The 24107-nt window shown below is 40.3% G+C and overlaps 3 protein-coding genes across 3 annotated transcripts in view; 1 reads left to right on the top strand and 2 right to left on the bottom strand.

The window, feature by feature from the left end:
* The window catches only part of LOC134203808 (zinc finger protein 184-like), a 43017-nt gene extending 28735 nt beyond the window's left edge, over positions 1-14282 (bottom strand). The window contains 5 exon segments of the mRNA XM_062678655.1: positions 12929-13130; positions 13189-13288; positions 13291-13481; positions 13540-14072; positions 14142-14282. Of these exon segments, the coding sequence (XP_062534639.1) occupies positions 12929-13130; positions 13189-13288; positions 13291-13481; positions 13540-14072; positions 14142-14282 (1167 nt within the window).
* A 7432-nt stretch (positions 14283-21714) lies between these two features.
* LOC134203819 (peptide chain release factor 1-like, mitochondrial) lies at positions 21715-23208 on the top strand. The gene is made up of 2 exons (XM_062678667.1): positions 21715-22226; positions 22287-23208. The coding sequence occupies exons 1-2, from the start codon at positions 21816-21818 to the stop codon at positions 23139-23141; spliced, it is 1266 nt and encodes a 421-aa protein (XP_062534651.1). The 5' UTR covers positions 21715-21815; the 3' UTR covers positions 23142-23208.
* Positions 23152-24094, bottom strand: LOC134203821 (exosome complex component RRP41-like). Its single transcript, XM_062678669.1, has one exon. It carries the CDS (start codon positions 23944-23946, stop codon positions 23209-23211), a length of 738 nt encoding a protein of 245 aa, XP_062534653.1. The 5' UTR covers positions 23947-24094; the 3' UTR covers positions 23152-23208.
* Positions 24095-24107: the final 13 nt, after the last annotated feature.

The following is a 24107-nucleotide window of genomic DNA, read 5'->3' on the forward strand; positions in this document are numbered from 1 at the left end:
AGTTACGTATGTTAGAATGTTCTGTTCGACAAAATATGGAACTATTCAATCATTGACAACATTAGCATAGTGCAAACAGGAATTGTAATGTGCTACTTTATTACCATTTTGCTAACTTCACCCCAATATTTTCGGATAGTGCATTGTGGATAGCTAATAGTGCTATATGTGGTTGTCGATAATAATTACACTGGATTCTGTTTTACACGATTTACATTTTCTCAATTTTCCTCATCCTAAATGTTTAACGTATATTCATTATCATGTGATTTTCTTTGAATTATTCTGGATTTTTTTAAACATGTTGAAGAGTTTGGTGGCAAATTGAAGTACACGTTCAAAAATACGAGCGAAAAAAATCGTTTAAAAACAAACTTGTATTATGAATTGTATTTCCTTCTAACAAGTGCAAAATTCCAAAATGGTTGAGATGACGCTGTTGTCTTCAAATTTTTCCCATTCACATATTAAAATTATTTGATGATCCTAAAGTATACAAACACAAATTCATTGCATAACCATCTACTCTTTGTTGTATACACTGATACAAATTTGAATATAGCTTTGAAATGTTTTTAAGTAATCGTACTTCTAAATTACAGATTTTTAAAACCGAAGATTGTTCATACCCATACATTTGCATAGTATGTAAAAATCAGATAAAGCAATGGCATCGGTTCTACATAACATGCGTCAATAATAACGAAATCTATCAACTACGAATTTTGGAATTATTTGGTGGAACACATGATGCCCAACCAGAAGTATCGTTTACCTTGAAAGAAGAATCCACAGACAATATCTGTAAAAGTTGGAATCTAGATCAAACACGAAGTTTGAAACGGTTGTAGAACGCTCCCCATCAATGAATTATCATACACCGAACGGAGGAACCTCCAAAAGAAAGCGTGGTCGACCAAGATTGAACACGAGTGAGAAAAAACGGAATTATCGACAACCAAAAAGCGTGGCCCACCCACTTTGAAATTAAAGAAGAAAATTGTCACCTTCCTCGGACAAAAAGCGTGGAAGGCCAAAATTAATCATGAGCGAAGAAGTACAAACCCCGTCAAGAGTCCATTTGTGGAAAGTTCTTCACGGTGTTACGCGAGCATATTCGAAATCACAACAATGATCGTGCAATCACTTTGATATTGTTTTTCCAACGCATATGAATAATTTAATTAATTTTGTCCGTTTAATTAAAGGTACTGTGCTCGTACTGTGCGAAAACGTTCATTGAAGGAGCAATTTTTCACCACGTGAACATCACACACGGACCAAGTGGTACAAATGTAAACTCTGCGACAAGAGTACATCTATGTGAAAAGTGAAACAGCACATGGCAATCCACACCGGGAACGGAAATACATCTGTACGAATGCAACAAATCGTACGTCAAATGACATCGTGGCCGCCACAAGCGAAACCACTTCGAGGAACGCAGATTAAATGTTCTGAGTGTGATCACTTGTTTCTACACCAAGTACGTAGCGATTCGTTCCGTACATGTTATTGCCTAAATATAATTCAATTTATTTCCAGTGGTGAGCTGAAAAGCATTTTAGAAACATTTACCGGATAGGCCGTTTGAAATTTGCGGCCGTGCTTTCTATCGAAGTGCAACCTGCGAACGCATATGAAGATACACCTACCGAAGACAAAAAGTGGACCAAAAGCGGACAAAAGTCACCTGATGGTGGTCAGCGATGAAGAAATTACGGTACAGATTCAATTTGAGATCGCTCTGTATGTGGAATTTCATTTCTTGAGTTGTGAATAAAAGAAACAAAAAAAACGTTCCATATAATGGTATACTCCAAACAAACTCTTTATTCCATTCCAAATGCGAATTGTAGTTGTATTACTTGATAGATTATTTTGATATCTAGCAGTAATTCTGCCTTGAGATGTAGGGAAAGTGGGGCAAGATCGCCATGGGGCAAGACAGCCAACGTTGATTATGAGAAAGTGAGCATTATATTCACATTATTATTACGAGGAATGATTACAAACTGTGTAAATGGGCTATTATACAATAATATAATATATAATACAACTGAAAATGTATATGGACAAATAATTTAAAGTATCATCGTGTTTTCTTATAATTTTGTAGTTACGTAATGTAAATGGAAGACAAAATTACTCATTTTTCAGCACAAATTGATATTAACAAGGCTTTATATACTGTATACCCCGCTGTTCCGACAAATGTGGGTGAACTCGAGGTTTATCTCATTAATCCGACTTCAAATCCATACAAATGAATCAAAACAAAATCAAGCAAAAATTTGAAAACTGATAGCATAATGTGTTTAAATGGTTTTATACTTTTCCATCTGAAAATTCGAATGAGATCTGGACTAACGAGTCGTCGGATAAGTGAGGTCCCGATAAGTGGGGATACTGTAACTATAGCCTATCTACATACATTATAATTTGAGAAGATTCAGTAATTATGATCGATAGGATATAAATAGGTATTTGGAATATGCCGACTTGGGCGGTATTGCCAACTCTATTAAGAACAAGGTAATTTCAAGGATTAAGAGTCGCCCAAATGCATTGCAAAAATCATCAAAATAGATTCTGCCTGAATCAGAGATGATTAAAAAAAAGGATATGGTTTTAATCGTAAAAATAGCTTTAAGAAATTCAGATATTGTCGTATAAATCATTTAAACATAATTACAAGAAGTGCAAGAAATGTGTCACCCGTTCTAAATAAATTCAGCACACTTTTGATATACTTTTTGGTTCTGGCTCGTCTTGCCCCGAGAGAAAATGAAAGCTAAACTCTGTTAGAGTTAACGAATCGTAGCAATCATAATCTATTGATTTAATCTATATGAAATGAAGAGAACAAATAAATTAGTCTTTAGTTAATCGTCATTCAGTTCAGTCGAACTGTGTTTGTCTTCCTATTCCAATAGGTTATGGGCCCCGTTACAGTAGGCCTTGCGGAACAGAAGTTTTCTTTATCGTCGGTCCGGAAAGTTCTGGAAGGTCATGGAAGCAAAGATTTCGATAGTGAAACTGATAATTCCAACTACTCCGTATGGAAATTCAAGGCGGAAATGCTGTTGACTCGAGAGGACTGTGGAAGATACTGAAGATGCCGCTCCGGAGCCGGTGACGGACGCATGGAAGGGTGGAGATGCAAAGCAAGAGCGACCATAGCACTTAGTTGAGGATCAGCAACATACCCTGAACGCGATACGAAGACGGCTAAGCTTGAGATAATCTCAAGAAAAACCACGAGAAACTTCCCTTGCTCGAAGGTTGCAGAACGGACTGAAAAAAACGTATAAAGACGGGACGACATGCAGAACCATTTTTCGAACTTGAAGAGCTATTTGCAAAGCGTCGTGTGCTGGACTGGACCGGTGAACCATTAATGCGCTGTTCGAGGAGCCTTCCGACTCATTTGATACGCTGACAACGGCACGAAAGCCGTTCTGATGACGAGCTGAAATTGGAACTGGTGAAGAAAGCTTCTAGACGAAGTAGAAGGAAGCAATGGACTTTCGATTCAGCACTTAAAGCAAGTTTTGCGAAGAAAAGCATAGTGCTATTTTGCAAGAAAAGTGGCCACAAGCAAAAGAATGCAAGCGTATGCAAAGGATACGGAAGCGGAAAAAGGTACCCAAGCAAAAACGGCTCAGTGAAGAATCGTCCATAACATTCGCTCTGATGGGAGCACATGAAGATTCCGGTGAATGGATCGTGGACTCGAGCGACCAGGCAATGTGGCCAACCAGAATTTTTCAAGAATAATGGAAGCGCAGTGAAATTCATCAGTTTGGCGGATGGAAAATTGCAAAAGTGGAAGGTGTTGGCTCAGGTGAACTGTTATGTTACCATGACAACTTTGAACTACGACGGTTACTCTTAGCAACGCTCTATGACCAAGCTTGAAATCAATCTCCTTTCTGTACCGAAGCTAGTGGATAAGGTGCTGCTGTGATGTTCGATGAAATTGGGTGCAAAATTCATGTTGGTGGTCAACCAGCAGCAGCAGCTGCTCAAGACTGGCGTGATATTAAGATCAACGAAAGAAGTTGATGACGGCCAGAGACCACCACAAAGTTGATTGTCAGCACGTATGGCATCGACGCTTTGGACATTGTGACCCAAATGCCCCTGATGAAATGGCTAGGAAAAACCTCGTGGATGGTCTGAAGATATACGACTGTGTGTACGCGAAGGGTGCGATTGCTGCCAGAAAGCGAAATTGAGCAGAAAACCGTTTCCGGAATCAGAAAAAGTCGTTCAATTCCGATCTAGGTACAGATGTTTGCGGGCCTGTAGAGAATGTATCGGTGTCTGGTTATCGTTATTTCTGACCGTCATCGACGATTATAGCAGGTTTGTGTGTTGTATCTGTTGGGAAGAAGGAAGAGGTACCGAAGATAAAAGAATATGTGGCCATGATGAAAACACAATTTGGGCGAACGCCGAAAGTGATCAGAAGCGACCAAGGTGGCGAATATACGGGAAGCAAACTGAGGAACTTTACAAAAGTGAAGGCATACGGGTGCAGTATACAGCAAGCTACTCACCTCAACAGAATGGTGTAGCGAGAGAAAAACCGGTATCTAATTGAGATGAGCCGGTGTATGCTATTCGACGCTACAACTGGAGTGCTACTGGCGGAGGCGGTAAGTACTGCCGTCTATTTACAGAATATTCTTCCATCGAAATCAGTTCCTACAACGCGTACGAAATTTGGATGGGAAAAGCCAAACGTGACCCACCTGAAAATATTTGGTAGTGTTGACATGTCCATATCGTGAAGCAAAAAGAAAGAAGACCTGCATCAATGAAGCTAACTTTCGTAGGGTACACGTTGGAACAAAGACACTGTTTTTGGATCGATCGACTCGGAAAATAAATCAGTCGAGATGCGAATTTCGTTGAGAGGAGGAGAAGCGTCATCCGAAGAAGTAGTCAGTAAGGAATTGGAAAACAGGTTGAACTATGAGTTGTCCATGAAGCCAGCTGAGTTCAGCCATCACTGGTCAATGAAACTGAATGTTGGATGAGTCGGACGTGGATAAATAACCCAGATGAGGACGATTTTGATTATGACACTGCGACCAAATCTACGGTAATCGAATGTAGCATCGATGACAACCCAGGACCGATTCGAAGATCTTCTCGAGGAACCAAGGGCATTTGCCAGCTCGCTACCGTGACATTGGGCATGGCATCAGATGTAGTTTCTGAACCACGAAGCTTAAGAAGCAAACAACGCCCAGTGCATTTTGGAAAACAGCGATGGACGACGAATTCCGTTCACTGATGGAAAATGAAACCGGAAATCCAACGTTGCGCCGGATCGTAAGAAAATTGGATGGGTGGGTGTTCAAACGAAAACAGATGAAACCGGTATGGTAGTCCGATTCAGAGCCAGGTTAGTGCTCAAGGGTACTCCAAAAATACGGAGGGACTATGACGTTTTGCGCTCAAACAAGTCACTTTCCGTACACTGTTAACGGTAGCAGCTGAACAGAGACTTCTAGTCAAACATGTAGATATCAAGACTGCATATTTATAGGCACACTAGAAGAAGAAATCTTCATGAAGCAGCCCCTGGTTATGAAACTGGCAATCCAGCCGGTGTGTGTCGCCTAAAAGAAGTTTATACGACCAAAACAAGCGGCTGAGTTTGGATCAAGAAATTGACGACATTTTCAAGCAAGCTGGTTTGTGCAGTCATCAGCCGATATGTGTCTATACGTTTGAGTTAGGAAGGGTCGATCGTTTATCCTTATTTATGGATGATATACTAGTATTCTGTTCCAGTGAAGCCGAGTTTTGTGAGATAGTGAACCACCTGAAAAATGTTTCAAGAAGATCACCAAGTTTCAAGGTGGATACCTTATCAACCAGCAGGCATACATCACCAAACTAGCTACTAGATTTGGTCTGTCAAATGCGAAAGGTTCGAGAATTCCGATCCGATGGACCCTGGTTACCAGCAAAAGGAGGAGAATTCAGCTGTTAGCCAACAGCGACCAGTATCAAAGTCAGGTAGGTGGTTTGCTATATTGCAGTAAATTCACGACCGGATATTTCCATTAGCGCATCAATTCTGTGACGATCTGTTAGTCACCCCGCGTTCGAGACTGGACAGCGAAGAGAGTGTTAAAGTATCTTGTATACACGAGCAACTACTATTTGAAGCTAGGATCCACAAATGAGAATTAGAAGTTTACTGACGCAGACTGGCTGGAGATATGCTGGATGAAAATCAACATCAGGATTTCTTATCTTTTCGGCGGTGGAGTTGAGTTGGGCCTGGAAGCAATCCTGCGTAGCCCTATCATCCACGAATCCGAATTCATTGCTCTAGCCGAAGATGTAAAGAAATCAATGGATGCTGAAGCTGCTTAAGGATCTCGAGAAAATCGTGGATCATCCGATCTGCATACGTGAGGATAACCAAAGCTGTATACGACAGGTGGAGAACGAGAAAGTGGACCAACGTTCGAAGCATGTTGATACGAAGTATTGTTTCATCAAGGACCTGAAAACAAGAACGTCATTAGCTTGCTGTATTGTCCGAAGATATGCTGGCAGGCATGATGACGAAACCGTTAACAAGCGTGAAATTGGAAAGCTACTGAAGCAACAGGTGTTTTAGCTATCGATGTCGAGGAGGAGAGTTAACGAATCGTAGCAATCATAATCTATTGATGTAGTCTATAAAATGAAGAGAACAAATTAGTCTTTAGTTAACTCATTCAGTTCATCGAACTGTGTTTGTCTTCCTATTCCAATAAACTCGTCTTAGACGGTTGAATAACCACTAAAAAAGCTTAAAATATTTGAAAAATCCTTTCGTAATTTTTTTTCATGCTTCATCAAGTATTGTGCCTGCAACAAAATGACAACTTCCGTGATCATTTTCCAAGGATCACATAGATGTAAAATTTATCCGCGTACAAAAAAGTACGCTATCAAAGCATCCACCACCAAAATTCACCACGGCGGGTGGCGGCCAAATTTCACGCTGACGAAAATCAACAAACAACCAAGTAAAAATAAATATCGACACCTAAATTTTTATTGCTAAGATTTTCAATATTTATTAACTATGGTTCATATAATTAATATAATTAAAACAAATTTGAAGTGAATCAAAAGTGGTGTTTATCTGGTCATCAGATCTGAAGATCCGTACATAATTTATAATGCAACCTAATTTTAAATCTTATCTAGTGGTTTCTCAAGACTATCTAGGTTCACTAAGAAATTTATAAATCGCCTAAACTACTACTCCTAGAAACTAGAACTACTAGAAACTACTAAACTTACTTATTTTTACGGAAATTCATGGAAATTCTTGAAGATTTCTTTCTTCTCTCCAAGTTTTACTTCTAGACATTTATTCGCTATTCTTCCAGAAAAATCTGCGGTATTTCCTTCAGGAATGCATTTGAGAGTTCCTTCAAGAATACATACAAAATTCCTCCCATTATGCCTCCAGAAGTTACTTCAGAAATTTATGGAAACCTCTGATTTCACTCCATAATTTTAGTAGAAGACAGTACTAGAATGCTAGTTGGCGCTGTAGTCATTTAAATTATTTTTCCAAATTATGCTTCAACAAGCTTTAATTGGCCTTATGCATCATGTTGTAGGCTATATATTCCATCACAAACATCGGTTTGACATCTGTATACCGGTACTTTGGTGCCAGGTCAAAATAACCTAGATGTTAGTCATGCGAACACGAACGACATTAGTGATCTTATACTTTTGAATCAACTATAATTTCACTCCTTCGAGATTCTTCAGGAACTCTCAAATATCTCCAGGACTCTTCCTTCAATTCCTCGGAATAGCTTCCAGTGAAATTCCTAGACGACTCTAGTTCGGCTAATGATGACGAAATGCTATATCAGTACTGCGACGCTCTTTTACGCGGAGTGGGCTCAACGAGCTGATCGTATGCTTCTTTGCAACGTCTCACTATCAACGTCAGCATGACCATGTGGTTGAGTGAGGATAGCCGGACGATCGAAGGATTTCAATATCTTAACCACTCTTAACAGTCTGATATCATCAGATTGCAAATTGGGATCGACATGGAAACACTAGTTAGAAAGGCCGTGGCTACCATCGCGAGTTTCCGAAATATTTGAAGACCCAACCGGATTGGATTGATCCACGCACCAAATTTTGAATGTTCTACTCTGTCGTGAAACGTGTTGTGTAAAGGTAAAGATAAAGCAGATGATGTCTAAAATTTATATTTCGGATGATAGCAGTTGGATATCGTGTGCCAAGAAATCAATAAATACCAAATACCGATAACAATAGATGTTCGAAATCGTGGATGGAAATGGGTCGGCCACATATTGCAATGGAGCTTAAAAGGAATCTGTAAGCAAGAGTCCCCTTAATATTCGTGACCTGATATGATATAGAATATTTATGTTAATAGATATATATATATATATATATATATATATATATATATATATATATATATATATATATATATATGCTCGAATTTTCACTTTGAATACTCTTGGAGACAAATGTCTGGTCTGTAAATGATATATTTCGTGCCATGGGGCCGTACACTAATTACGTAAGCATTTTTTCTGGGTTTTTTTTATGCTTTTATGCCATATCAAAACACATTTTCTTGGCTACTGTGATGGTCCCTTGAAACAGATTCTCATGAATTTTCTATTCCACAACTCGATATTTCCGTGAGTCGATGGTCCCTTCAATATCGACTCATGGAAGTTTGACTGTATAGATTTTCTCACATACTCGTTTTTACCTACCAGGATACCTGGATAACTGGTTGGCTACAGCGTCGATACACCTATGCCAAGTCGTATTGTAGAGCTCCATAATCGTCGGTCCAACTGAAGTCTGTCGTATTTTATACGATTCACAATATTTTCTTCTTTGTATACTTCATACAGCTCATGATTCATGCGTCACACACCATTTTCTAATTTCCCTCCGAGTATTGTACGCAGCACTTCTCGCTCGAAAAGCCCGAAAGCTCTCCTGTCTGCCTCTTTTAACGTCCATGCTTCATGTCCATAAAGAGCCACTGGTAGAATCAGAATTTTGTATAGCATATTTCATATTTCGTTTCCGTCTTCATGTTGCGGGACCTAAGCTGGTTACGTAATCCATAAAAGGCCCTATTCGCAGCAGCAATACGTCTTTTCACTTCACGGGAAACGTCATTGTCACATGTCACAAGCGTTCCAAAGCCCAGGAGCATATGCGCCCGTGTGATAATAGTGCCGTTCCTATGCACGCCAGATCTCCTTATTCGCGAATACGAAAGTAATGCCTCTACTCACTCTTATGGGAAAATCTCATTGCTATCTGTCAGACTGTGCGTGAAACATGGCCGCCAATCACCCATTCTTGTTCCTCCACAGTAAAATCCCATAAGGAACTGTCAGACTGTGAGTGAAGCATTTACCTTCGTAGTCGCGAATAGCGCCCTCGAGTGCAATGTTAAATAAAAAAAAACGAAAGTGCATCACCCTACTTCAGTCCGTCTAAGGTTACAGACGAGGTTGACAATTTTTCTGCAATCCGAATACAGTCAAACCTCCATGAGTCGATGTTCTATGACTCGATATCGACTCGTGGAAGCAAATTATGCCTTATCAAAAAATATTTTCTGGGTTACTGTGATGGTCCCTTGAAACAGATTCTCATGAATTTTCTATTCCACAACTCGATATTTCCGTGAGTCGATGGTCCCTTCAATATCGACTCATCGGTTTGACTGATGCTGGGTCATTAGGCCGAAGGCCATTAGACCGAATGGTCATTAGGCCGAACGGTCATTAGGCCGAATGGCCATTAGGCCGAATGAGAACTGGGGAGTGAGAAGTGGGTAGTGTGCAATGATGAAAGAGTAGAAAGGAGGAAGGAAGAAAGAGGAAGATGTAAGAAGAAAAAAGGAGGAAGATGTAAGAAGGAATAAGCAGGAAGATGTAAGAAGGAAGAAGAAGGAAGATGTAAGAAGGAAGAAGGAGGAAGATGTAAGAAGGAAGAAGGAGGAAGATGTAAGAAGGAAGAAGGAAGAAGATGTAAGAAGGAAGAAGGAGGAAGATGTAAGAAGGAAGAAGGATGAAGATGTAAGAAGGAAGAAGGAGGAAGATGTAAGAAGGAAGAAGGAGGAAGATGTAAGAAGGAAGAACGAGGAAGATGGAAGAAGGTAGAAAGAAGGAAGAAGGAAGAATGAAGAAGGAAAAAGGAAGAAGGAAGCAGTAAGAAGTAAGAAGAAGATAAAGGAAAAAGAAAGAAGGAAGGAGGAAGAAGGGAGAAGAAAGTAAGAAGAAGGAAGAAGAAAGTAAGAAGAAGGAAGAAGGAAGAAGGAAGTAAGAAGAAGGAAAAAGGAAGAAGGAAGAAGGAAGAGGAAGAAGGAAGAAGGAAGAAAAAACAAGGAAAAAGGAAAAAGGAAGAAGGAAGAAGGAATAAGGAAGGTGGAAGAAGGAAGTAAGAAGAAGGAAGAGGGAAGAAGGAAGATATAAGAAGATAGAAAGAAGAAATAAGAAGATAGAAAGAAGAAAGAAGAAGATATAAAGAAGAAAGAAGAAGATATAAAGAAGAAAGAAGAAGATAGAAGGAAGAAAGAAGAAGGAAAAAGGATGCAGGAAGAAAGAAGAAGGAAGAAGGAAGAAGGAAGTAAGAAGAAGGAAGAATGAAGAAGGAAGAAGGAAGACGGATGAAGGAAGAAGGGAGAAGGAAGAAGGAAGAGGGAAGAAGGAAGAAAGAAGAAAGAAGAAGGAAGAGGGAAGAAAGAAGAAGGAAGAAAGATAAGGGAAGGAGGAAGAAGAAAGAAGGAACAAGGCAAAAGAAAAAAAAGAAAGCAGAAGAAAGAAGGAAGAAAACGGAAGAAAGAATAAAGAAGAAGGGGGAAGAAAGAAGGTAGAAAGAAGAAGGAAGAAGAAAGAAGAAAGAGAAAGAAGGGGAAAATATGAAGGAAGAAGGAAAAAGTAAGAAGGAAGAAGGAAGAAGGAAGAAAGTAGAAGGGAGAAGGAAAAAGGGGTAAGGTGAAGAAAGAACTTCTCATTTTTCACTTCTTCTTTTTGCTTATTCGGCCTAATGGCCATTCGGCCTAATGACCGTTCGGCCTAATGACCATTCGGCCTAATGACCTTCTGCCAAATGGTTTTCGGCCTACGGGCTTCGGCCTAATGGCCTGACACCGGTTTGACTGTCAAACCGGTGTCAGGCCATTAGGCCGAAGCCCGTAGGCCGAAAACCATTTGGCAGAAGGTCATTAGGCCGAATGGTCATTAGGCCGAACGGTCATTAGGCCGAATTAGCAAACCATCCAGCGTTGTTCGTATCAGTCTAATCAGTTTCGCCGGAAAACCATGTTCGGAGATTATCTGCCACAGCTCATTTCTTTTCACTGAATCATACGCTGCTTTGAAATCAATGAACAGATGGTGAGTTTGTACTCCCGGAATTTATCAAGGATCATCCGCAGGGCAGGCTTAACATCTGATCCGTCGTTGATCGGCCTTCACAAAAACCTGCCTGGTCGGAGTCTGTTGAACAAGATACGCGACAGGATTTTGTACGCCGAGTTCAGAAGGGTGATCCCTCTGTAATGGGCACCTCTAGTCTGTATCACTTTCTTATAGATTGGGCATATGAGGCTCTCCAACTAGCCGGCAGGCAGTTCTTCATCCTCCCATATTGTCTGGATAATGCGGTGGATCGATTGATGCAGCTGCTTACTTCCGTGTTTGAGAAGTTCGACAGGGATCTCGTCCTTCCCAGAAGCTTTACTGTTTTCAGCTCGTTTAGAGCCTTCCACCTGGCTGCCACCATAGTCTTGTCTGTCAGAAAATTCCCCTCTCGATCATTGCACATGGCGGGCTTATGCCGCGCGCAATTGATAGTTGCGTAAAACCTCCGCATATCGTTTATATCCATGTTCTCCTGCGCTTCAGCTATCACACTCTCTTCGTGTTGCCTTTTTTCCTGCGGTGGATTCGTTTCTCTTCTGCCCTTGCAATACTGTACCGCTCTCTAGCAACATTTTTCTCGTCCGTCACTCACTGGCACTCCTCAACAAATCAACCATTTCGTTGGCGTCGCTGTGCAGTGCCTAACACTTCCTGCGCTGTTATAGTCACAGCTTCGTGGATATTTTCCCACAATCTGTTGACGTCGCCAGATCCGGTGGCATCTTCTATCCGCTCGTCCAGCTTCTGGTGGTACTGTTCAGCAACTCCTTCAACTGACAAGCATTGGATAGTGAAACGCATCGTTCTGTTGTTTTGTGAATTCGTGACGCTGGAGAGTCGCGCCCCGAATTTTTGCAACTACGAGGTAGTGATCTGAGTCGATGTTCGGACCTCTGAAAGACCCTACATCTATAACATCCGAGAAATGTCGTCCGTCGACCAGCACGTGGTCGCTCTGTGAGCAAGTGTCTGCATTCGGATGTTGCAGGTGTGTTTGTGGATATTCTGGGAGCCGCTCCTAACATGGAGGACAGACGCTCGATCAGATTTGCACCTCCGGAGAGGAGCAAATCCCTCCTTCCCTGTCAGCATACGACCATAATTACCACCGGGGTTGGTTACCCGATCTTCCCTAAAGTTGCTCGTATCCCGGCCAGCGCCACAAGGAGGTAGGGATAGGAGTTGCTGGGTAAGAGGCTAAGGACCGCGAAATGGGGTCTATTTTATTCCTTAAGTGATAAAATCGGGGAGTGACAAAATCGGGTCAACACTGTATTTGCCACAATCGTCATACATTTCATTAGACTTAACATTTTCATTGAGAAGAGCAAATCACTCCTAACATATCTTGAAATAAAATTCATGCAGTTAATTTGCAAGTCATTTGATACCTGAGCAAATGGGAAAAACTCGATTCATTACAAACACAACATTTTTCACACCTTTGTGATTTCCAGTTTAATCTTTATGGGTGTGTTCTCTTGTTTCTCTGGCTCATCACATGGAGACAACTTGGATCCCTTCTCTCGATGCGTTTTCATATGCGTCTTGAGGTTGTCCTTCCGATTAAAAGCCCGATTGCAAATCTCGCAACTGAACGGCTTCTCCGGTAGATGCTTCTTGAAGTGTTTTCTCAGATCACCACTGTGGAAAGAATTGAATTTTTAGAACTTAGCATTCTGTATGAAAGCGTTATTCTTACTTAGTCAAAAACATTTTATCACACTCGGTGCATTTGATTGTCGGTTGCTCAAAGTGGGTCCTTTTGTGTCTGGCCAATCCTGTCGGTTGATAATATGCCTTCCACAGACCGGACACAAGTAGATTCGTTCCTTAAAGTGCGTTATGCGGTGCTGCTTCAGGCTGTTGAGCAAACGCATATTGTTTTGTCGCAAAAGGTCGCATTTGTACATTTTGGCACGCGTATGGATGTTCACGTGTGAACTGTAATTTGAAGCACTGACAAACGATTTCGCACAGTACGGGCATTGATGTCTGCAAAAAATAGAAAAAATATAATAAAAACAAAAAAAAAATCAATTATTGCTCTAACCTTCGTTCATTGTTATGAATTCTCATATGCTCGGTGAGGTTCTTTATAAACTTTCCACAAATCGTGCACACCTCGGCACGTTTTGCCGCTCTCGATGTATCATCCAAGGACTTCGTCCTGGGCCTACCGCGCTTTGACGCACGTGGCTTCGGATCTTCTTTGTCGTCCGATATCGTCTCGATTTTGCTCTTGGATTCCGCTTCCAGTTTCATCTCCGTTTCAAGAATTTCATATTCATATACGGAACCGATATCATCGTCATCATCTTCGTTATCACTTACACCGTTCGGATCAAAGTCAGGATCATTTTCTTCGTCCTCTTCGACAGGTTTGAACGATTTTATATCAATTTGTTCGAGTTCAGACGATTCCTCCAAATTATGATGAACGGAATCGGTTTTATCGTGATCTTCCTTTTCCTGTACGCGTCGCTGGTAAATTTCATTATTTTTTACACAGGAAGTGTGAAACCGATGCCACTCCTCGACAATAGATTTGCAACCATGGCAGATGAACGGACATTCCTTTTCATCCTTGATGATTTACAAATAAAAAAAATCCTATGATCTGATATTTTGTTCTAGATTAGTCTGAACCACTACCTGAATCGAAAGATATTGGATAATTAGTTGGACTAAACTGTGACCAATGGAAGCGTCAGAGCTATGAATATTATGTTCACCAATGGCAATCGGTTCCAAATCGGAAGCACTTTGTAAGCACAATCTACAGAGGCGTTCCATTGTAATACGATATGACTGAACGGCAAACAAAAAATAATTCAAAATTACGCACAGTACCGTTATAAGTGTTTTGTAAAAATAGTATTGAATGTTACGACGGTAGTTGTTTACATTTTTTTGATTCTTTGGCTTATCTTCTGCACCCGCTGCAGCAAGAACGTGAGCAAAACAAAATGCATAATAAACGCAAAGTTTTGGATGTGTGCGTGGTGTTGCAAGCTTTGCAGATAGGGGTGTCTGAATAGTTTAGAATAAAATAATTTATCGACCTTCCAGCAGATGTCCTACACAGTTGGCAAAAATTTTGCTCTTTTATTTATCACAATATTGTGGATTTAGTCGAAGGATGGATTCCAAATGAACTTTTGCCTTGGGTTATTTCAAATCACCGTTCAAATCTAGGAAAAATGTCCTTGCAATTAATGAATTTCAAAGTGCTCAACCAAAAGATATTTTAGTTACTAGATAAATATTGTCGCTGTCGTCGCTGTCCGGAACATCTTTTGCTGGCGAGGATAGGGGAGCTAAATGTCAAAGAAGGAAAATCCATACGATTTGACAGCACATGTTCCGGACAGCAGAACAAAGGGAACCGAAGCGACAATCTTTATCTAGTAACTAAAATATCTTTTGCTCAACCCAACTCCAAATAAATCAGCCAAAAACTGTTTTAAAGTTTATTTAGAGCAAGATTACCGGTGGTGAGTTTAAGCCGTTTGGCAGCGCAGTATCATTACTTGACACTTCACCGGTCGCTACTAAACGCGCTGCTATAACAGTAGCGCGACTGACAGGTGACCAAATTTGGTAGCGCGATAAGAGCGCTGCTATTTGATGAACTGTCAACTGTCAAACGTCACCGGTACGGAATACAGCAACCAAATTGAGAGCCGAAAATAGTGACCGATACGGAAACGAGCGATGAAACTAAAATGAAAGCGCTGCGCGGGTGATTAAAATGCTCGCGACCGGTAATATGATGCTCTTAGTAATAGTAGAATTTTATGTCGAATTGTTCATGGGCATGTTAACTTCATTTCCTGCAAATCTGGGCTCAATCGGTCTATTCCATGCAATTTCCTGTACGAAATAGTAACAGAGGCGTATTTTCCCATATATTTCGGCTGAAACCCCCACATTAACTTCAAATCACTTGCGCCAGCTTATGCAATAACCGATCAGACTGAAATGCTCAGAGAATGATTTTCTTACCTAAAGCCAAAATTCTGGAGGGTGTCCCGTAGAATTCGACCACTTTTTTTTCTCCCCATACTAGGCTGGGCCATTCTAGTGTTTATAAATATTTCAAATTTTCTCGCCAATATTTTCACTTGCAAAAGCTTCGTATTCAACCCTTCGACACGTCGCGACGCCCAGCCGAGCTCAGAGTCGGCAGCAAAAGCACGTGGGTAAGCTGTCAAAATTAATCAAAACAAACAGCGATGAAAGTGCGGGAACAGTGCAAGGATCTTCCGTATGCTTTACGCCAATGCGAGCAGTGAATAGAAAGTGTCAATTCAAATAACATACCGTGTAGCTCTCTCACTCTTTCATCGACCGACAATTTCAACGTCGATTAAATGAACCGGCGATTTCAAACCGTCGTGTCCAGTCCTCAATTCAACGTACAATATGTTTCGAATAAAAAAAACTCAAAGGTTCAGCCCAATCGGGTTGTACGCAAAGATAACGTTGAACTACGTAGCTGTATGTAATGTACAGGTTCTAGACTATTATGTGCAATGAGACCAAAGCAAGCGTTTTTAAAGTCCAGCCTGAATCTGCTTTCGTTGTTTATCCTGTGCTCCTGAGATTGAGTGAGCATAACTGGTGATGTATATAATTTTTGGACCAACATTTTAAAATGAAGTTAAAAATAAAATTTTCAAATAATCGAGGATGAACAACACTCTCAAGCGTTCACATATCAAAATTACCAATAGATAAAAACTTGCTAGAGAGTAAGAATCGTTCGATAATTGTATCTCGATTCAAAGCATTGGTAACAATGCCAAACATCCGATTGAACTTCATTGTTGACATTAAATTGGTATTGATTAGGTTTACATTTCTAGACCAACATCATTTGAAAAGGGCGTAACAGCCAAAATTTATACCTTCTAATTCTTCGTTTGAATATATGGCTACATATGTGGACAAAGAATCAGAAGGAATAAATGTTGGCTGTCACGCCCTTTTCAAATGTTGGTCTAGATTTAAATGATAATCGATTACACAATTTGAAAAGCACAAGCCTGGCTGATGGTGTACAGCTGCAACTATCACCAACGCTATAGAGACTTACCACCCGTCGCTAAGTCAGTCTAAACCCCTGGTGGCTCATTACAGAAAAACCCATTGCGAAAGCTGGGCTGTCAACGGCGTTATTGATAATAATTATTATTCCTTCACTTGAATTGCGTCGGACTTAGCGTTTACTCCGGCAGACACTTTCGAATCAGCAAAAACGAGCCAAAGAAAGTTTACCAGAACGCATTCACTACAGCAGCGAAGAGGATTCCGAGCCCCTCTACTGGCATCAACAAACGTAACCAAGAAGCTACAGTCAAACGCCCCCAAGCTTTCCAAGGAAAATGCACGTTTAAGTTAGCATAAACCTGGGTACTGCGGATAGAGCCGCTTTTCTGCGCTCAAGCGAGCAGAGGGATATTTTGAAATCACTCCCATAAACAAAATTATTTTGCAGTTACTTGGCTGTCAAACATTTCCCGCTCTTCGAATTTCTCTTTCCACGCTGCATGAGAGCGCACAAATGCGCTAGACTCTACATGACTTTACGATTGTTTACATACATTCATGCTTCGATCAGCTGCTGAATCTCGTGAAATTTCGTAACGAATGCTTTTTAGTTGCATTCCCACTAATTTTCCACTCGAAATATAATGTGAGAATATTTGTTACAAAGAATACAAAACTCAAACAAAGTTTATTTTTATTTTTTCCCAAAATAATAACAATACTTCTCAATATTAGATCAGAAACGAACATAACCACAATCTTCAATGTTTGGCTCCGGCACAATAGAAAATTTTGGCTTCAGTTTGACAACCAAATCGATTCTATCCGCACCACCCAGGCATAAACTAACTGCACCAGCTAAAAGCCCTGCAATGGCGGACATAAAAAAAAACTTTCAATGAATAACTAAAGAAATGTTAATAAAAAAAGTTGAAAAGCAGGCCAAGTTCTAGTTGGAATGTAGTGCTATGGAAGAAGAAGTTTGCGATGCACTTACGAGATTGACTGATTCACCGAAACCAAATGCTAAACTGTTAGCAAGTTTTTAATAGTAAATATTATCATACACATAGATATTGTAACACACCAGAGTCGGTTTTTGCGCGGAAGATATGGGCCGCGTAAATTAAAACAACGTAAAAAAAACCGCGTAAATCCCAAAATATGTCTGAAGGAACCGCGGAAATCCAGAAACTCGCGTGAAAAAAAAATCGCATAGAAAACCATTCCTGTAGAAATAACCGCGTAACAAACGACTTCAGTGTACATCGGGTATGAAGCGTTGACTCTTCCTTGATCGAATGGTCCAAGAAAATTGAAAACCATTGAGAAACGGCTGAGATATTAACGATCGAAGTCTATCATATTTTCGTGACGATTTTCAAATTTTGCAATGGTAAAGTGTACCCCAATATAGAAAAGACAGACGTAGTTCTACGTCAAAAAAAACGCGATGCTACGCACACCAACAAAAGATATTTTAGTTACTAGATAAAGATAGTCGCTTCGGTTCCCTTTGTTCTGCTGTCCGAAACATGTGTGGTACATTCCTGTCAAATCGTATGGATTTTCCTTCCTTGACATTTAGCTCCCCTATCCTCGCCAGCAAAAGATGTTCCGGACAGCGACGACAGCGACAATATTTATCTACACTGATAAAAAAATACACGTTCGATTCATGTTTTTCGGAATATGGATATTTTCAATCAGCTTACACCATCAATTCTAGTGCAATCCACATCACTACGATGTTCTTGACATCCTCAGTTCAAATGTCATTGTATACATCCAAATTCATTATTGATACACTACCATATGATATGCACATCCATGAATAACCATAACAAATACACGTTCGACTCGTGTGTTTCAGAATGTTGATATTTCATTCCAAATTACACCATCAAGTCTGATGTATTCCACATCACTGAGATGTTCTTCACAAACTCAGTTCAAATGGCTATGTTTATAGCAAATTATATAATTGATACACCACGATGTCATATGTTTATCTAAAACATGTTATGAATTACTTCAAACGAATTTGAGTATGCATTCTGACGATTCAGACGATCCTCCATGTGTCATTATTTCAATAAAAACGGACATGTTCATGCATGTTTCGAAAGGCCGCAACATTTTTCAATTTCAATTATCGGTAAATAGTGAACTGATTTTATATTAATTTGCACTTATTAATTTATGAATAAAAAAGAAGGGACATTTTATTGTTGAGTGACCGGGAGGGCAGAAGATGTGTGGAACATGCAACCCTGCCAAATAAATGAAAAAAGTGAAGTTCACCTGCTATCTTAAGTAAAAACAAGTATAGTATAATGTTTGATTTAACTAATTGAAAAAAATATTTATAAACGTTTATAAATCTACGAAGGAATTCTCAAAAAAAATTAATCCATATTTTTCGGAACTGTAATTAAACGACAGGAAATGTAGATTTTTCACATCTTTTTAATAATTTGTTTTCGTTTAATTTAATCCATCCGGAATGCGACTTTCGTTATATGGTTGAATCCCATTAATTTAATACATACACTAATAAAAATCCACACATTTTTATTGGCAAAAATCTAAAGAAATTTTTAAATAAATTTTATGTGTGTGTTAATAACCACCCGATATAGGAGAATCCACATAAAGGTTATTAGTTAATAACGGTTATGTGTGTTTCCACATATATGTTATGCAAATTCTCATAGCCGTTATGTGGGAAATGCTATAGTCAAAATTTATGTGTGCCACACATAATGGATATGATTGGATTTTTGTCAGTGTATATATTGTCTGTTTCCTTGGTAACAAAACGCGCCGACCATTTTTTAGGCACTATCAAAATCGTCGCCAACATCTTTATTCTAAAATTATGTTAGTTTTATTAGAAAATAATGTCAATCTGCATTAAAAACAGGGCTCAATTTTGGGAAATAATGTGATTATTGAGTACATAAAATTTTGTTCACAGTTGATTTGACAGATCTTATGGTTATTTCTGCTGGCGACGATTTTGGCGTCAATTTGTTTTGCGACGATTTCAAATAAAAAAGTGGGAAATTGATAATATTAATATTTTAAAATAAATTTTCTTGCTCTGGAAAATCTGGCTGACCTGCTGTGGCTCCTCGTTTATGTTGAATTGCATCAGAGCATACTAATTTGGTACTTTTTCTAATTGATTGCATGTTCCCTTCCTGCTTTAGTAGCAGCAGGATCAAAAAAGATGGAATTATACTCAAAACGGCGAAGACGCATCGTCAATACCGGCCTCTTCCGACTATCCTTTGCGACGTATGCACTTCGTGGCGGCTTCTTGCTAGCAGGAATAAGCACCGAACCGATCATGTTCTCTGGCAGCAGCTCTTTTAGATGTAGGTAACTTGATTTTTTTTTGTGATCTGTGTGGATAATAAAAACCTTATTTACCGGTTGCAGATTTCGGAAAATAAAAGCACTCACCTGTTCAAAGACAAAATCGCCGGCCTCAGCTCGTAAAATAGTATTAGTTGGTGTGGTTCAACTTCTTTTAAAATCATAAATGCAACCACCCTCTGTGGATATTACATTTTTACCAACTTGATTTTTTTTTCTATCTGTCCGGATATCAATTTCCGTCAGAGGTTCGAAAACCAACGAGACGTTTTTCTATATTTCCACCGTTGATTCGTCGAAGTTATAGGAAAACTGTGTTTCTTGAAATGGATTTCGATCCGATGACGGAAATCGGAATCCGGACGGATATGCAATCATTATTAAAATGTGAAAGAAAACACGAAATTCACTCACAATTCAAATGAAAATCAACACAATTATTCTTAGATATCATATATCAAACAAGCGACTATATGACAAGTCGAGCAACCGAATTCGATTTGCTTTACACGTTAATACCGTGTGGTTTGTTTATAAAAAAATGCTCAGTTTTGAATGAGCCATGTCATCTGTTTTACACGTGATATTGATTTGTATTGACAACATGCGCAAATTCATGTGTAGAACACACGGTCCTCTCGTGTATTTTTTTTTATAGTGTAGTAACTAAAATATCTTTTACACCAACATATCCAATGACAGATATGGAACTGAAAATGTTTTTTTATTCAGGGTTCGGGTTGGCACTGACCCACACTGAAAACCAAAACTACCCAAAAGTGGGTTGTTTGCACTCAAAACCGTGGTTTGGGTCCTATCATCCAAATTCTACATATTTACTTTTCTGGCACTAGGTAGTCTGCCTTCCATCCCATGTAAAAGATTAACTTAAAGCCGATTTTAATTTATCCAAAGCGGACCTTGATCAACGCAAAATACATAATATTAAATTTACTCAAATTTAGGATTTTGGGCTGAAACAACCTCGGTGAATGTTTGCATCTTGCTCTAGTTTTGATAGCAATCATGGGAAAGAAAGGGAAAACTACCCAATTTTGGGTAAATTTTTTCTGCGATATTCTCAATAGTGCGTATATTGAACTCAAAGTTTGGGTTGATTTATCTGTCCGTGCAGGTTTAAAAACGAATTCGACATTTATCTGGTAACTAAAATATACTCGATTAAGTTGAAAACCGGAATACGGGACTAGCGAAGTTGGATTTTTCTCGCAACCCGTACGTTAAACCTAACTTCGCTAGTGGCGCGCTAGTCTAATTAGGGCCTAATTAGACTAGCGCACTACAGGCGATGTTAGGTTTAACGTATACACGTTAGGTTTAACGTATACGGATTACGAGAAAAATCCAACTTCGATAGTCCCCCATTTCGGTTTTCAACTTGACTATAGCGATATCTTTTGTGTAAATAAAACCCCGAGCTGATGACATCGCTTTTGCAGAAAATAATCGATTGACATAATAACGGGCACCCCTATATCAAAGTTCGACCCTGGCATAGACAGCTGACTTTGACAATAAATTTTTTTTCAATGACTTGATGCGAAGTTCAAGACAAAATTTTCAAAACGACTTATCTGCTTTTGTAAACAAAGATTTAAACGACGATTTGACGAATCTGATAGCTCTCCCACGCAAACTAACACCATCAACAGGTAGCGGAAACCTTCACCTACCTATTGATGGTGTTAGTTTGCGTGAGAGAGCTATCAGATTCGTCAAATCGTCGTTTCAATTTTTGTTTACAAAAGCAGATAAGTCGTTTTGAAAATTTTATCTTGAGTTATCCGCGAACGGGACGGCACGGAAATCGCTCGATATTCAAATTTCGCGAACAAACGAACATGAAAATTAGTTTTCTAACAACCTAAAATGTTTCTGAATCGTGTATGTTGCCTGCGTGGTGTTCTACGAAGTAGGAACATCTTGGCCCCATCGTCGTCGCGTTATAGTGCTCCGAAAAATCGTGTAATCTCTTCTGTAGTTCGATTTCCCCCGGCCGCACATCAGCTGGTGCCTCCGATTGGACAGCGGCCGGACGAAGGATTCCAGATATCCGATGAAAGCATCCAAAAGTACTTGGAGAACATCCGGTTGGAGTACTATGCGTTGAAAGTTTCCGATCAGCTGGACAAAAAGGACATTAAGCGGATGGCACTGTTGTCGCATGTGGTGGAGATGTACGAGCAAAGGCGGATAATTATGGACAATCTCAAGTCCCTGCAGGAGATGAGTTCCGAAAAGGACGAGGATATGTTGCAGTTGATGAGAGAGGAGAAAGAGGTAAGTTTTTATATGTTTTCAGTCAGTTCGTTTGCTGATCACAATTGTGTTATTGTTCAGGCGTACATCAACATTCTTCGTAAATTGGATGGCGAAATAATGGACGGAATTTTATCGATGGACGATGAAGAAGATTTCAATGCACTCATTTTAGAAGTTGCGGCTGGAGTTGGTGGCCAGGAAGCGATGTTATTTACACGAGAATTATTTGATATGTATTGTGGCTTCATCGAGTACAAGGGATGGGAAACCGAAGTCCTCGAAACCGAGAACACTGAACTGGGAGGAATTCGTCATGCATCCATCGTCGTGCGTGGAAGGGATGCCTATCGGTATCTCAAGTTCGAGGCCGGTGTGCATCGGGTACAGCGGGTGCCAACCACGGAAAAATCTGCTCGAATACACACCAGTACTGCAACCGTTTCGGTAATTCCACGGCCGGACGAATTTCATATCGAGCTCAAAGATAAAGACTTAAAAATTGAGACTAAACGTGCCAGCGGTGCGGGAGGTCAGCATGTCAACACCACCGACAGCGCAGTTCGAATTCTTCACATCCCCACAGGGATTGCAGTTGAGTGTCAAACGGATCGATCGCAAATCAAGAATAGAGAAATTGCCAAACAGAAACTTTTAGCCAAACTTACCCAGCAGGAACTGGAAAGTAAATTCAACGCATCACAGTCCTTGAAAAAATCTCAAGTTGGTTGCAGTCTAAGGAATGAAAAAATCCGTACTTACAACTACAACCAGGATCGCATTACCGACCACAGAGTCGAGGGTGGGACCACGCACAATCTGAAAGCATTCCTCGAGGGTGGTTCTCAATTGGAAGACATGATTGCAAAATTGCAGGCTATGCACCGAAAGAAGCAACTGATGGACATTATTACCAGCTCTTTAGAAACTAAGTAGAAGAGACATATATCATTAATAAACGCTTCATTAACAAATCGTTAAACCGTTAAAAAAGCTTCAACCTTTATTTCGCTAAACTACCCCAATCCCCTGCCTGTCCCAGCTGGGTTACGTGTTCCCTGACAGCTTGGTCGATGATTTTCTGAACTTCTCGGCATCCCTGCAGGGCCGTTTCCAACACCTTGGGTAGATGATCGAGATGGAATCGTTGGGACATTTCCATAAAGGCAATCTTCCCGCTGCTGGGCAGTGATGCTACCGTCAATGTTGGTCCTCCGCTCATTTCTTCCAAATTGGACACATCCATCAGAGGTATCTTACCGGCCAGCGAGGCTGTGCAAGCGCAAACGTATTCCTTCAGACAGATACCCGCATCGATGAGAGCCAGGGTGGCTGCGTTGACCGAAGCACAGTAATTGCCGCCATCTGCCATCAGCACCTCTATGTAAACATCGATCTGCGATTTCGGATACAGTTCCGTCTTGATGGCCGCACTCAGCGCTTGCTGGAGATGGATTGTCATTTCTTGACTTTTCCGGTCACCTCTGGGTCTCCGTTTCCGCTCGCCGGTGGAGAAGGTGGCCATACTGTACTGACAGTTGACGATGACCTCTTCGTGGCTGCTCTTTTTCGCCGGAGCTTGATGTGGGCCGTAAACGGCGGCCAACACCTTGGTGTTGCCCTGCTCAATGTAGGCGCTTCCATCCGGCTGGCTGAATACCCCCAATTTGCACTGAATGCGACGCAGTTCGTTGGCTCGCCGCCCGTCCAGACGGAGACCTTCATCCGATAGGAGTTCCATTATTATTTTCTTATTTTATAGCACTTTTCTGTTTGGAGGTTTGGAATAACACAACAACGGCTTCACTTCGCGCGTGGTTTTGTTTATATTCTGTTCGCTTTGTCTTGTTCGTCGGTTCGGAGGTGCAGGCTTCGTATGTGTGTTTGATGAACACATTCATA

The sequence above is a fragment of the Armigeres subalbatus genome, unplaced genomic scaffold (assembly GCF_024139115.2).
Source record: "Armigeres subalbatus isolate Guangzhou_Male unplaced genomic scaffold, GZ_Asu_2 Contig245, whole genome shotgun sequence".
Classification (NCBI taxonomy): Eukaryota; Metazoa; Arthropoda; class Insecta; order Diptera; family Culicidae; genus Armigeres; species Armigeres subalbatus.

Coding starts and splice junctions, on each gene's coding strand:
- LOC134203819 (XM_062678667.1), top strand. CDS start 21,816: ATGTTTCTGAATCGTGTATGTTGCCTGCGTGGTGTTCTACGAAGTAGG. Junction 22,227..22,286: donor TGATGAGAGAGGAGAAAGAG/GTAAGTTTTTAT, acceptor GTTATTGTTCAG/GCGTACATCAACATTCTTCG.
- LOC134203821 (XM_062678669.1), bottom strand. CDS start 23,946: ATGGAACTCCTATCGGATGAAGGTCTCCGTCTGGACGGGCGGCGAGCC.